Here is a 15809-nt window from a genome sequence, read left to right on the forward strand (position 1 = left end):
TTCTTCCATGACAGGTACTAGCCCACAAGATTTCAAATCGCCACGTAGCCTAAAGTTTTCACCAGCTCCTGCTTAGTGCAAGGAAATAGAAATTGACTTTTGCAGTCTACTTTAACCATCGTGTTTTGCATGGTCAAATAAACAGAGTTGAAAACCAAATGCCATTGACAAAGCATTAACAGACAGCAAAGAACACTGAGCTTTCACATCAAGTAATCAATATTTGGCATTACCCACAGACAACCCCTAATCACAGTAAACATCTCAGCTGGGAGCGAGATGGTCATTGTTTTTCAGCAAGGTTAACTTGATGAAGAAACCAAACAGACAACAGACAACCACGCGCACACACTGATAAGCGGGAGACAAAAGAGATTGGATAGTTCGAGTGTATATCACAGATAAAGAATCTATCAAGAGAGGCAGCTGGATTATGTGCTCCACCTAGAAGAGCAGAGTAAAATGGCATCATCTGATAATTTCTGATAAGTACTGAAATATATTAATACTGGCGTGTGCTTGAAATAAATCATAGAATTTATTTACAGTGCAGGAGGCCATTCGGCCCATCGAGTCTGCACCGGCTCTTGGAAAGAGCACCCTACTCGAGGTCCACACCTCCACCCTATCCCCATAACCCCACCCAACACTAAGGGCAATTTAGTATGGCCAATCCACCTATCCCGCACATCTTTGGACTGTGGGGGGAAACCGGAGCACCCGGAGGAAACCCACGCACACACGGGGAGAATGTGCAGACTCCGCACAGACAGTGACCCAAGCCGGGAATCGAACCTGGGACCCAGGAGATGTGAAGCAATTGTGCTATCTACAATGCTACCGTGCTGCCCCGAAGAGTCTTGTATCAAATTTGTCACCTCAGCATTTAGTACACTATTCATTATTGATGTTTGAGAGCTGGGAAGACGATAGATTTCTACCCTTCCCACAAACTCCCAATCGTAATTTATTCCTAATAGGCAATGACTAACAGCAGCAGCTCAGCACACTGGACAATGAACCATCATTGAGCAGTGAACATTTCAGCAGGCCTGTTACAATTCAAGTTTCCACCAGCTCCTTTTCCTTTGGCCTTTCTGGACTCAGCACAGAGGAAATGGGCGCGTGATAGGCGAGTTATACCATACAATAGTAAGCACTTTAAAAGTTTAAAGTATGTAAGTGTAGCTTGGCCACATGGAAATGTGCATCCTGTGGCATGTGGGAATTCACCGCAGGCACAAAATACCCGTGGACCATCTGTCTGCAGGAACTGTTAACAGCTGCAGAAACTGTGTCCGGATTCAGAACTCAAGTGAGCGCCTGGAGTCATTGTGGTGCATCCACAAGGCTGAGCATTTTGTGGATTTAGCCGACACACCACAGCTAAGGCAGAGGGGGAATGGGTGACAGCCTGAGTATCTAACAGAAACAGACCGATAGCACAGCCACCCTCTGCTTTTCCATTGTGGATACTGGATAATTCCTCAGAGGGCAAGAGCCAGGGTTACAGCACCATGGGTGGCTCAGCTGCAGAGGAGGATGAGTGGCAGTGCTGTAGGGTAGGGAATTCCATAATTACAAGTATTACTATACATCGAGACGTAACTCTAGGATGGCATGTTGCCAGGGTCAAGAATGTCACAGAACAGCTGATTATTATTATTTTTTGTTGGGTGGCGTGGGGGGGGGGGGGGGGGAAATACCCATTTGGCCGTTGCCCATATTGGGATCAATGACATGGGTAGGAAAAGAGACACGATGCTGGAAGCAGAATTTAGGGAGCGAAGTGAATTAAAAGCAGAACCTCAAGAACAGTAATCTTAGGATTACTCCTCGTGCTAGTGCCATAAGAATCGGAAGATTGAACCATTGAACACAGGGCTGGAGAAATAGAGTCAGGATGGTTTTAGCTTTGTGAGGCATTGGGGCCAGTTCTAGGTCAGGTGGGGCCTGTACAAAAAGCCAGTGCTGTTGAGAAGAATGCGAACCGGAGGCAATATTCAGAATGAAGTAGAGGAGAAGAAAAGCAGCTGTGGGAAGTAGAGAAGTATTAACTGATATGGAGGATATCTCATAGTAGAATCAAGGTAAATAGAATACTTGGAAGAGTTTGATTGAATTAGAGGTCCAGAGAATAATAATCTATATAATCCCTACAGTGCAGAAGTAGGCCATTCAGCCCATCGAGTCTGCACCAACCCTCCAAAAGAGCACTCTACCTAGACCCACTCCCCTGCCCTATCCCCACCTAACCTGCACATCTTTGGACTGATAGAAACAGGAACACCGGAGGAAACCCACACTGACACGGGGAGAACATGCAAACTCCACACAGACAGTTACCCAAGGCCGGAATTGAACCTGGGCTCCAGGCGCCGAGAGTCAGCAGTGCTAACAGTTGTGCCACTGTGTTGCCCTAAACTATGCTATAGTAACAGGTTATTAGAAGGGTCAGATAGAGGGAAGTAAAAATGCCTAAATCAGGGTTAATGTGCATGTATGTGAATACACAGAGTATGGGTAATAAAACTGGACACGTTGACAAATAGAATAATAATATTGTTGCTATTACAAATACTTGGCTCAAAGAAGGGCAGGCCTAGGTTTTAAATATTCCCAGGAGCAAGACGTTGAGAAGAGACAGTAAAAGGAAGAAAGCAGTGTGGGGGAAGAGCAGGGAGTGGCAATATTGATTAACAATGACATTACAGTGCTGGAGAGAGATGATCCAGTGGGATCAAGGACAGAATCTCTCTGGCTCGAGGTAAGGAATGAAAAAGGTGCAAGAACATTTATTGGTATGGCGTATAGATCAGCAACTAATGGAAGGGATGTAGAGAAACAAAGAGGTGCAAGAATTATAGAGAGTGATTATAGCCAGGGACTTAAATTATCCAAATATAGACTAGGATGGGAATAGGACAAAGAGGCAAGTGGGGGAAGAGTTCTTTCAAGATAACTTTCTGCAGCAGTATGTTCCCGGTCTTAGAGGGCAGGCACAGTTTTACTTATGATCTGGGGAATGAGTTGGCCCAAGTGGACCAAACATCAATGGGGAGAGTACTTATGGGACAGAGACCATCGTATCATAAGGTTTAAATTGGCTGTGGAAAAGGACAAAAAAATCCAAAGTAGGGTTAATTAATTGTAATAAAGCCAACTTCGCTGGGATAAGAATGCATCTTTGTCGAGGGAGTTGGAATCGAACATTGGCATAAGAGACAGTAGCTGAACAAGCTCCTGGCATTCGGTTTCCCCTACAAACAGAAAATTAATTGACAGATGAATCTCAAGCGAGACCTTATAAACCAGGCTGAAGTAAAGCAGATGCTCCATTAGAATATGGGTCAACTTCAAATATCTCATCACTATTTTAACTCCTCATAATAAATTCCAGAAACGTTAGTGAATAATATACTTGATATGTTTCCACTCATTATAACTCACCAACTGTCAATAGGAAAAAGTCATTGAGGATACAAGATACAGGCCACCAGTTATGGCCATTCTGCATTGCAATTTGAAAGAAAGATTTGGTTCTTGGTAAGGTTGCTAAGGTTTGGTAGGAGGTAGGAAGAAGCCATGACTAATGGATAACCATGTCAGTTGTCATGAATTGTCATTTATTCATCAGCTTGGTCGAGCCAATTAACAAATAACTAGTTACCTCAAGTTGGCTTTCAGTTGTGCTGTTAGGCATATGACTGAACTCCATGTCACATTATTTTCATTAAGGTGACTTGGAAAGCAATAATTTCCTGCAGATATCTACATTGCATGAGCCTGACATCAGATCAGAATTAAGGTTACAAAAATGTATGCTATCCATTGCTGTTGGCATTCAAAACCACAACTTAGGATTTCAATTCACTGAAGTTAGTTTAGGTCATCATGTCCTTATAAAGTAATAAATTTTAAGTAACCCTCTTCTCTCAAATCAAAACTAAGACCATGTACAAATTGCATTCTTTGGCAGGAACGCTCTAGTATTTTGGTCACTTGAAGTTTGGAAACTAACAAATTAAAAAAAATACAACATGCATACCTTTATAATCTGGCCAAAACGGGTGACGTTTGAATGCTGGATGATTTGTCATCAATTTACAACTGGGCTACAGAACAAACCTTGAAAAACTTTATGCATGCATGCCGATACGAGCCATTAGCACAAATAAAACACTCTACGCTTCATACAATTACGAAGACACACAACATTTATACATTGCTAAGGTTAGAGATATTTTGAGATAAAACATGAACACCGATTTTAAAAGCAAGCACATTATTTGCTTAATCAAACCACAATCAGTCATGGAAGCCACAAGATGCAAAGTATATGGTCCGTGAGCAATAGCGAACAGATTAGTGACAGTGGAAAGATTTTAATTGCTGTTGCGTTGACAAGAGGACAACCATTGTAGCCTAGTGCTGTTTAGCTGGTTGCAAGTTTGTTTTATACAAGTGTAAATATTTTGCAGTTAATGAATTCAGTTATTTAATTTATGAGGAACAGAATTAACAAAGCTAATCAGGTAAAACTAAACTTGAAACATACTAAATTAAACAGGAGTTGTCTATGAAATCTAGTTGAGTTTGCAAAATTCTGCCGAATTGTCTAAGTGTATTCTTGCTTTTCCAAGACGATGAACTTTTTTTTTTAAACAAGAAACAGGGTTTACCATTTACACAATGTTACATGAATAATTTAGCTTAGCTTTACAGCAATATTGTGTGTTTGAAATAGGACAAAGAAATAACTAATCATTGGGGATTAGATTAATAACAATGCGCAGGCTTAATTTTAAGTCCTTGAATCACATGCAAGATCATATACATATTGTTAGAATGATCAGTAATAATCTTCCTAATAAACAGCATTTCCAAAAAAGGACAATAAATGCAAGCTAGACAGCTCAACCTGATGACTTGAGACCAAGACATTGCTTTTTTCCCCCCAGTTTATAGAAGGTTGTGGAGAGCTCTAGTAACAGAATGATGAAGCAATCATTTAAAATATATCAAGCCTCAACTTTGCTCATTCTAGGTGCAGAGAAAGATTATTGAGAAGGAGGGATGATTTCAGAAGCTACCAGAAAATAAACTCATGTGGACTGAAAGATTTCTTCGCTACATGGACAGTATGTTGAGCCTATTCAGGAGAATAAGATGCACAGTAAGACGTATAGTTAGTAAAGTTTCTGGTCACTGCCAGCTCCCTGCTTTGTAAAGTGTGTAGCACAGTTCTACCAAAGATTCGCATCCTTTCCCATTTGGAGTTGGCAAGCAGACCTCGTTGCATAATTACACAATTCAGAAATAGACAATAGTTACCTTCTTTAGTAAACCTAATAGGTCACCTAGACAATTAAAGACTGTGTTGCAAACAGCTAATAGAAAGCTTACATCTAAAAAAAAAAAACAAATTCTAATCTGCATATTATTTCAATTAAAAGAAACTAGGCTAATACCGAACAATGCAAACTTCATGATTACCACAGTATTCACCACTGCAAACATAAGCATTCAAAATTAATTTCATTTCCCCCTCCCCTCACCAGTTATATTTAAATAAATTCATAAACCAAATAAAAAGTGTACTTACGTGCAAAGGATTGATTGATCCTCACGATCTGGAAAAGGATAAAGTAAATAATAAAGTAAATAAGCCAACATTCGGCACAATTTGGCATGTTGTGTTACATTAACTGTCTAGATTTGCTGCTCATTAGTCTCAAGCATACTCTTCAAAATTTCTGTGATTTTAAATAGATTTCCTAGGAAGTATGACACCTTTAGTAGTCTTCAGCTTATAAATACACAATAATATCATGTGTTTTCTTCTATCCCTTATAGCTGCGGATACCAAATGCTCATGACTAGAATTTAGTAGCAGTTAGAATTCATTGAAAACACAAAAACACTTCAACCAAACACCCACATTTTCAGCTGCATAACACTGGTGCATAGTAATGGATGTTCAAAATGGAACGTAAAAGCAATTAAAATTGAAAGCACAACATTTAAGCAGAAAGTAGTGAAAAATGTTATTCTGTTTCAGAACAAATCTGGATTGCTTCAAGATTTACACTTTACAAATATATGCCCCAAGAGGAACAGTTTGAAACACCATACTATATCACTAACCTAAATATCTAGCTAGAGCGGAGTAACAGCTTAAAAAAAAAGAAAACTCAAGAATAATCGTAAACTTGTACACCCTCAGATAATTCAGCACAGGCGACAAGGACAAATCTTGGACATTCTAGTCCTTATGACTCAACACCACAGGCAGCTGGTATATTTATCCAGTGCGAGAGCTCCTCAGTTACATGTCTTAAGTTTAAAAAGTCTCAATTCTTTAATGCTGATTTGCAGCATGTATCCACAGTCAGAGATGAGGACAATCAAACCAAATTTGCACATTGAAAAACAAGTGCATTTTATATGGGCCAACAAAATAACTTCAGTGAAACTTAGTCATTCACACTTTTTTGAAGATGTTTTTATTGAATTTTCATATTTTATCTCCAACAATACATAAATTACAACTTACAAAACTGGGCCAGAAAACCAACACATACTTATAATCAAGTGTCTTCATTGCATCTGTGCCCGTGACCTCCCCGCCCCCTCCTTTAGTCGGCACGCATATTTTACAATCCCCAGTATGGCCAAAGTGCGCATTTACAATGATCTATTTACAGTTTGGTTTGGGCCTTCGCTTGTCCTCTGACTGTTCCCCTGCGGCTTTGTCCCTCACTCTTTTTGCGTGCCTTTCTTCTCTGCCTCGCAGCTAGTCATGTCTTCCCCCTCCCCTCCTTCTGGTTGCTGACTACGAACAAGTCGTGAAACAAGAACCGCTACCACGTCCTGTGGAAGCCTTCTTCCAACCCATACATGGCAAATTTTATTTCCTCTAAATTCTGGTAGGTCGGACAGCCAGTCTGCAGCCTTAGGTGGTGCTGCCGATCACCAGCTGAGCAGGATTCTCTGGCGGGCGATCAGGGAAGCAAAGGCTAGAGCGTCTGCACCCCCTCCTCATGAAGAGTTCTGGCTGATCTGATACCCCGAAGACACTTTTCGGCATGGCTCCACCCTCACTCCCACAAACCTGGACATAACCTCAAAGGATTGTCCAGTACCCAATAAGTCTGGGGCAAGACCAGTACATGTGGGTGTAGTTGGCCAGGCCTCTCTGCCCTCCACCTCCAGAATGAACCCACTCATTTGGAGTTCCTGTTAGGTGTGCTGTGTGTACCACCAGTATATGCGATAGACTCAGCCCTGCGCACATGGAGATGATGTTCGCCCTGTACAGTGCTTCGATCTGGGGGAGGAGGGAGAGAGAGGGGGGGGGTGGAGGGGGGGGGCGGGAAAGAGAGAAGAGGAACAGACTCCACCCGCGGTGGCCACCCAGTGATAGAATTGTAGGTTCGATAGGGCCAGCACACAAACGCCATGATTAGTTTGTCAACTGTGTTGAATTGGGGCTTAAAGGATCTGAACAGAAATAAAAATCTGGGCAACCAGCTCTTGATCATCTGCAATCTCTGTGAGGGAGAGTGGGAGTGGCCCCCACCTCTGCAGGTCCTTTTTGACTTCCTCCACTAGACTCGTCAGGTTCCATTCTTAGATCCGTGTCCAGTAGTGGGATATTTGGATCCCTAGGTAGCGGAATTTGGTCTGGGCTTACTTAAGCGGCAGTCCAGTCCCCCCCACCCCAGCGGGTTTACAGGGAAGATCTTGCTCTTGCCAAGGTCAAGTTTGTAACTATCTGCCCCCCCCCCCCCCCGCCCCCAACCCAGCTGTGTTTCTCCCCCTCCCTATTACTCCTTTTTGTCTCTTACCGCTCTCGCCCTGTAGCCACTTAAAATGGCCGTCTCCCGATTCAAAATGGCGAACGGCAAAGGCTGATGGGAAAGTCAGCCAACAAGACAAAAACCAGCAGCTGCAGGTTGGCTGGGTATTTACCTCTGGAAAGGCCAGACAATATCGATACCGGCAACCATCAGCATAACAAAACAACAGCCATCTGCATACTAATGAGCAATCCCAGGGATCAATAAGCAACATTTAGACACAAAGCAAAACCAGACTCTTCGGCGCCAGCAGGAGCCTACACAAAAGGAGGTGAACGAGCACCTCAAGACCGCCCATCGATCAGGGAACCGCTCCAGCATTGGAGAAAATCGAACCAAGCGATTGGGACAAAGTCCAATCACTTGGGACCAGGTACAGGGTCCGCCCCGAAAGGCGGGAAGCCCCTGGGGACTATAAGAATTGAGCCCCAAGTTTAAATCGCTCTCTTCTCCAGCTCTTCACTCTTCAGCAGCTCCTCTTTAGCTATTCTTCCTGCCCGGGTCACCCAGCAACAACGAACCAACAATGACCGTGACCGAGCAGTGAAGATCAAACCCGTAAGTCTTAATTCAACGCTCGCTAGGAGATAGGCGCTCCTAGCTACCAATCTGTACCAACTTCGAATCCCGCAGGCTCAGAACCCGAACGAAAGGCCATTTGTTTCCCTGACCTGGTGGGCCAGTTCCAAGTTAAGTATAGGCCTGTTAGTTGTAGAAGTAGCTTAGACGTAGAATTGGTGCATGAGCAGCGATTACGGTGTATAATAAATGTGCTTTGATTTAAATCTTACTAATCGGTGTATTGGATTACTGATCATTACTCGGACTTGAACCTCGTGGCGGTATCATAAAGATACCTGGCGACTCAAGAGCAAAGGTAATAAAACAGAGCAATTGAACTAAGGCAAAGTTAGCAACATCCCCCTCCTTCCTGAGACTCAGTCAGACCAAAGACAAGGCTGATCTATCCTATGCAATTACACTCTTCTTGTGAAACAGAAGAAACCAGAGTTTGAGTTCACTGCTGGTGTCACTGTCTTCCCAGCCTTTGTGCACAAAGTTGTCTGCTTCTGCCAGTGCGGTGAAGTAGAACTCCTTACCCTGGAAAGTCACCTAAAGTTTGGCAGGGTAAAGCATTCCAAACAGCACCTGGCTTTTGTATAGGTCCGCCTTGGCTGCGTTGAATTCACCCCGGCACTTGGCCAGGTCTGCCCCAATATCCTGGTACACACGGGTCAAGTGTCCCTCCCACTTACAGGGCCCTGTGCCTAGCCCAATTCGGGATCTTATTCCGGTCTTGGTACCTGTGCAGTTTCACAATGATGGCCCGCGGCTGCTCCTCGATTTGGCCAGAGTGACCTGTGGGCTCTGTTCACTTCTGTGGCTTTCCCCTCCAACCAGCTTGCCCAGCATCTGGGCCAAGTATTCCAGGGTTCCTGCCCTCAGTACCCTCCGGTAGGCCCACAATGCGGAGATTTGGCATGACCGATTTTCCTGGTCCACGACCTTCCCCTTCAACATCCCTCGTGTCACCACCAACCTTGCCGTCACTGTCTCCAGTGAGGTAATCTGGTCGTGGTTGGTTGTAGCCTTCTCCAGCTCCCTGAATGTCACCTCCTGCATCTCCAGTTGCCACTCCACATTTTCCAGTGCTGCTTGGAAGTGAAACAGTGTCTCCAACACCTTCACCGTCACCATCACCATCATTTCTAATTTGATAGTATGTGTGTATTGGAGCTCCAGGAGTTAAGAAGTCCATCTATTTGTTCACTGAGCGGGCGGGTAAGCCCGACATATGCTCTAGCGGCCCATCCCATTCGGGTGCGGTAGCCCCGCGTGTTCATCATCACATCATTCTTCCTCTCTAGGCTTTTACTGATTCTGAAATCCTTTCAACTCCTCAAATTTTTGCCTGGCCTGTCGTGTTCGTTGTGGTGTTGGAAGAGGGTGGGGTTTTTTTCCCTCCGGGGTTAGCGGCCTATTTTCGGGCTGAAAGTGCCTAATTTTTAAGTTTCCAGGAGGCGAGCTACCATTCGCGCGTCCACTCAGCACATCCCCGTCACCAGAAGTCAGTCAGTCACACTTTAACATTTATGCAAGATTTTACAGCTCTGAATTAGTCCATTTAACACACCAGGCCTGTGCGCCACACAAGCCTCAGCTGCACCGTACACCATCAATACCTCCCTCAAAAACCGTGTTTTTCACGAAACCATTATTGTGCCCATAGGTATAAGATAGTAACATTTGTCAATACCTTTGTGAGCCACCAAAGCAGCCACAACACTGTTAACCCCCACTGAAAGCAGATGACCGACTTTTCAAAATGTTTTGACATGTTTTCTATTACGTTAGAAGTCAGTCACTTTATTCCGGTGAATGGTATGTTCAATCAGCTAAACTATTGCAAAAATGCAATTTGATTCTTTTGTGTGCTGGGTTAACATTCTATACTGGATGGATTATTGCATTACCATTAGTCACATTCTTAGACAGTGAGAAAGTCATTCCTGCTGTGTTTTTTTTATGTCTTCCCAGCAATGCATTATTTTTTTGAGAAGCCTATTTTGTAGTTGATTTACATGCTGCAGGGTTTACCAAACGGCAATTATGAGTGGCAATCAGGTTTTTAAAAAATATATTTAGTGCAGAATAAATGTGGAGATGGAAAGCACCCTTAAATGTTGAAGCAGCACCAAGGGAAGGTCACCAGACCCTTTGGGGGTATTTGTTGTAATATGGCTTTAAGAGAATGGAGCATGACATCACTGGAAAGGAAGTGTCTCATGTGATCCAGAGCACACAGCTGTAATGTCTTCAAGCTTTCTATCCAAACATATCTGTTCACATGTTCCTGTCAATGAATGAATCCACATGTTACGATTGGTGCTTTTATATAACAAATGAAATGAAAGTCGCTTATTGTCACAAGTAGGCTTCAAAATGAAGTTACTGTGAATACAACATGTGCAGCAGTGGTTCTTTCTAAACAATATGGTGCTCAGCCTGGCAGCGATATTAAGTACAGGCATGATATGTTGACCAATGCATGAGCTGACCCTCGACATTCTGGTAGAACAGAGTAGAGTCACAATTTCAGAGTTCAAATTGCAGCATGGTGACTGCACACAGATAGTGCCCAAAGCAAGAGCTGGGAAATAGATGAATCCCACATAGCGAGATTGCAGGGCATAGCCTGTCAGTTCAGTTAGTGAGACAGCATGTTGTGCATACCAGCTCAATTGGGAAAGTGTGAGTGACCAGAGAGAGTGTGGGCTGGATCAATAGAAAGTGAGGGAAGAGTCAAATAAAGTGTTTAATAATCACAACAAATTGGGCCAGGGAAGGTTGCATTTCAGGGCAGAGCTTCAGAAAAGTGTGCAAGAGCGGCTAGAGCACCACTCATCCCAAGTTCTCCAGGAGAAGGAAGCTCACAGGAACATTGTTAAAATGCCCACAAAATTTCCATGTTTGAATTGGGTGCAGCTGACCATCTGCTCGAACCTTGCCGGCCATTTCTTGTGGAGCGCCTCGTGAGCCTCCACCTTCACTGCCAGGCCCAGGATCTCGTCCTCGTTCTCCGAGACCTTCTGCTGGATCACCGCCCCTTGGGCCGTCTGGGTCTCCAGCAGCTTATCAATTGCAGCCTTCATCAGCTCCAGCAGCTCTGCTCTCAGTTCCTTAAAACAGCGCTGGAGAAGCTCCTGCTGCTCTTGCACCCACTGTCTCCACGATGCCTGGTCTCCGCCCGCCGCCATCTTGGTCCTCCTCCCTTGCACCTTTCTTTGCTTCAATGCCACTTTTAAAATCGCCCCACTCCTGGTCCACTCCATACACTATCGGGAGAATGTTGCTGTCCCCTTCCCACACCGAGAAACATCGAACAAGCGCCGTTACGGGCCCTAAAAAGAGCCCAAAAGTCTGTTTTTAGCGGGAGCTGCCGAACGTGCGACTTAGCTCTGCATAGCCGCAACCGGAAGTCACAAAGCCAACTGTTGATACACACTCGAGTTCCCAGACCCAACAAGACATGTGGAAGGTATGGTCTTCTGTAAGCACCAAGGACATGCCTCCCATGGCTTTCCATCAATTCTGCCAGGTATGTGGCAGAAAGGGCCATTGGCAGTGGACTGGAGCAACGGTTGATGCAGCTACAAAGAGCCATGCATGGATTCAACAGACCACGCACAATGGGCATCTTCAAGCAATAAGAATGGCCATCCTGCAGCCCGTCAGAAACATATATACCAGGGGATTGACAGAAAAATGCTGTGCACAAGACGAAGAGCGGTGAACATATATGTTTCACAACATCAATCATGTGGAAAACATAGATGCCATCTATTTGCCAAAATAAATTATCTTGCCCAAGAACATTTGCAACTCGTTATTGGCCAAGTGCCAACATGCAACCCTCATGTATTTACTGACGTGGAAGATCAAGGCGAAACCTACTGCTCTGAAAACTCAGCATACAACAGTTTACTAATTCCATTTGCAGGATCCATAGTACTAGATTCAAGTACAACCAATTCTCCTAGGTGTCACACATACTCCAAATGATGAAAATGAGGCCCAGAGATTAAAGTCTACCAGCATGTTGTGACCTCCCGATAATTTAATCAGACATCTCATGGCAGATCAACCTCAAACTACTATATAGCCTCAGGTCACAACTGAACATCAAAATATCCAGAATGTTGCTACAAAATTGACAATTACGGTAGCTACATCATTACACTTGCAGGAGAATGCAAGTTCATCAATTGATCTGGTACATTTTGCGTAATGCAAATGCCAGCAGCTACACACGAATTGGTGAAAAATTCTAATCTAAAAACTGTGGAAAACCAGTGAAGGATACAGAGTCAAATCAGCACATTCACAAACACGCAAGACCATTTTGGATTTACAAAGATGAGCTAGGCATCGCCCAGGGAGTCATTTCTGTGCGACCAGATATTATTCAATCTCATCACTCACACTTGTGCATAGATCAGATGAGAAGTCTCACAGGACAGAGTCTATTGGCTGGGTATAAACAATGACATTGAAGTCATCAAAGTGTGAGGCAAGTCAAGAGCATATGCCAGGACTGCTGTACAAAAAAAACATTGATTCTACATGAGGTTCCTACTCAGCCTTGGTCCAAAATGATATGCAACCTCATGTCCATGGCACCAATTGCATCACCACCGCCACTACTTTATCAAGTGCCCCTTTTTCATCCATTGCACAATACATTAAACACAGCTGTTGCGTACATCAAGTTTATTTGGTGCACGTAGAGATCATTTAAGATAATGGTCTGCAATTTATTGACAAGCCATTTCAGGATGTAAAAAGTGGATACCACAGAAGGTACGTGACAGCCAGCTGAGGTGACCAGGATTGTTCAAAATTAATGTGCTATGAACTCATTACAAACATTACAACAAAAGGGGAGGTGTAAGCGAGGACAAATCCGATCCATTCCAGCTCCTCAACTACAGTGCAGTCCGGTTGCGCAGAGGACTAGATCCCAAATGCAACTCTGAACAATCCCACAGATTACGGAGGAATTAAAAGAATGTCTCGACAACTTTACCATTACAAAATCTGAGTGTATCAGCAGATTACAGAACTCTTCAGAGAATTAAGACACCGCTGTTCGATATACTGGTGTAATGGTAAAGAAACACGAACATGCATTGTAAATAGTTTTATTGCTTTGGAAGGCCAAGTATCAAAAAAAACAAGAGGGATGTTGCAATATGCCTTTAAGGGACAGGAATGATATCACTAGAACGTTTGTCATGCAAACCAGTCTAGTTTCGCTTTCAGCGGAGCACATAGAACTCGGATGTCTTCAAGCCTTCCATCCATACATGTGCCTAGACTTAACAAACGAACCCAAAAACTGGTTTACCCAATCCTTCGAGCGCACTTGGTGCTTTTGTATTATTAATACATTACATATTGAGGTTTTCATTCTAAAAAGGCAACCATATTCTCAAGTTGATAAAAGATGTTACTATAGAGTGTATGGTTTTTCAAATGTTTAAAGCAAAAGATAATAAAACAGCATGCAAGGAGTGTTACACCATTAAGCCACGGATCAGTTGTAGATGCAGCCTTTTGCTTTACACATCAGGTTCTTATAAAAGATTTGGAGAAATAAAAAAGTCTAAGGAAAGCCATAAAGTTGCTCAGTAATCAACGCACCCCCCAGTTATTCACCAACTTTCATAGATATTAAGGGGAGAAGCTGGGTCAGTGTAGATAGCCTGTATCTTAATACATTTTGAATTAAGATGCTGGTTGATCTTAGATTAGGATAAATGGTCGGCACAACATCGTGGGCCGAAGAGCCTGTACTGTTCTATGCTCATGTGCACTGTTCTGCTCCAAAAATGTAGGAAATTCTGGAAACAATCATTGGGCAAAGCAGCACCTGTGGCGAGAGAAAAATAATTAACGTTTTCTAAAACGGTTCTACGGTACGCAACCCGAAACATCAACTCTTCTCTCTCTCCATCAATGCTATCTGACCTGTTGATTATTTCCAGCATTTCCTGTTTTATTTCAGATTGCCAGCATCCGCAATATTTTGCTTTTGTATCACTGGGCAGGGGTACATGCCAAAACCATTTGATGTTCATACATTTCTCGCAAAAAAGTTAATAAACATTAATCCATTCGAAGTTTCTGTCTGCTTTTCAGAGTTGAAGATGGTACATAGTTCATGACTTTGTCAATTTCTTTCTAATTGGCCATCACATAGCAAGTTTAAAAGTGTGCGTTGAAGAGCAGACTAATGATACTGTGATCTGAATTATAATGAGATTCAGTACTTTACAAAATATTGGCTGAGTCAGTCCAACTATTCAAACAGCCTTGATCAAGGCGGCAGAAATCCTATTTTGACACAACGTGATCAGAATTAAAGGCATGATTCCCCATAGAAACTACGGCAAGATGAAGCACGTAGTGATGACGCATATTGGTGACACAAATTGCAATCAGGGCTCAAACAGATCAGAAGCTAACTGCCGCAGTTGCTGCCGATTCTTAACCAAATGGTCTCATTATTTAAGATTCACTCGACTGATCAGCAACTGAAATTCAAGCAATTAAACATTTGGATCACCAAAAAAAAATACAATACCAGGACACTAATGCTGCAATTGACAACATTTTCTTCCACGACAGGAAATCCACACAAGACAAGACTGAAATATTGACATTTAAACTAAACGACAAAGTGTGAAAATGGCAAGATTAAAATTTTAATTTGGGATTCAAATTTACAACTAAAACAGGAGGTCCTGGCTGTTTTTAAAAAGGTATCCCCATGGGTGGGCTCTATAAGAAATTGTAATAGTGCATTTACACAACATAATGCAAACTGTAAATTCCATGTAAGATTATGACAGCACAAAGAAAACCGCTTGGAGGGAACTGGGAAAGCACTTGAATAGCCCCAATAAACTCTTTCTTTCCCCCCCCCCCGGATATAGCTAAACTAAACAATTAGATTTGGAGGAGTTGAGAAGACAGTCTGAGTGGCAAACAATTTAATATCAGCAAATATAAAATTAATGAGAATAGGAAAATGAAAAATAGTCCAGATGAAACAGACTACAGAGCAAAACGTGAGAAAGATCTTGCCCAGCGAACAGTTGCCAGAACAAACACGCAGCTGTATACAATTGTAAAGAGACTGCAAATGGGAAATAAAATATCAGTGTATATAAGGAATACAACACCAAATAACCATCGCTTCACCCAGAAATGAAATTGTTCTGTATTAGCCAGATTCAAACCCAGTTAATCTTAATCCAGGTAATGATAGGGATATGACAACTGGCCTCAGAATAGAAAAAGAAAAGAAAAAGAGGGGAAAACTAAGCTTGTTTTGGAAAGATTTGTTAATCTGTACCAGAGAGTGTACATATCCATATCCAT

The 15809-nt window shown here is 42.8% G+C and overlaps 1 protein-coding gene across 7 annotated transcripts in view; it reads right to left on the minus strand.

Annotated features, from left to right (window-relative positions):
• The window catches only part of LOC140395442 (myosin-10), a 194539-nt gene that overhangs the window by 91141 nt on the left and 87589 nt on the right, over positions 1-15809 (minus strand). For all 7 annotated transcript variants that reach the window (XM_072483201.1, XM_072483200.1, XM_072483199.1 and 4 more), the window contains exon 4: positions 5606-5633. In XM_072483201.1, coding sequence (XP_072339302.1) covers positions 5606-5633 — 28 coding nt within the window. The remainder of the gene's footprint in view (positions 1-5605; positions 5634-15809) is intronic.

Source organism: Scyliorhinus torazame, chromosome 18, assembly GCF_047496885.1.
Source record: "Scyliorhinus torazame isolate Kashiwa2021f chromosome 18, sScyTor2.1, whole genome shotgun sequence".
Lineage (NCBI taxonomy): Eukaryota > Metazoa > Chordata > Chondrichthyes > Carcharhiniformes > Scyliorhinidae > Scyliorhinus > Scyliorhinus torazame.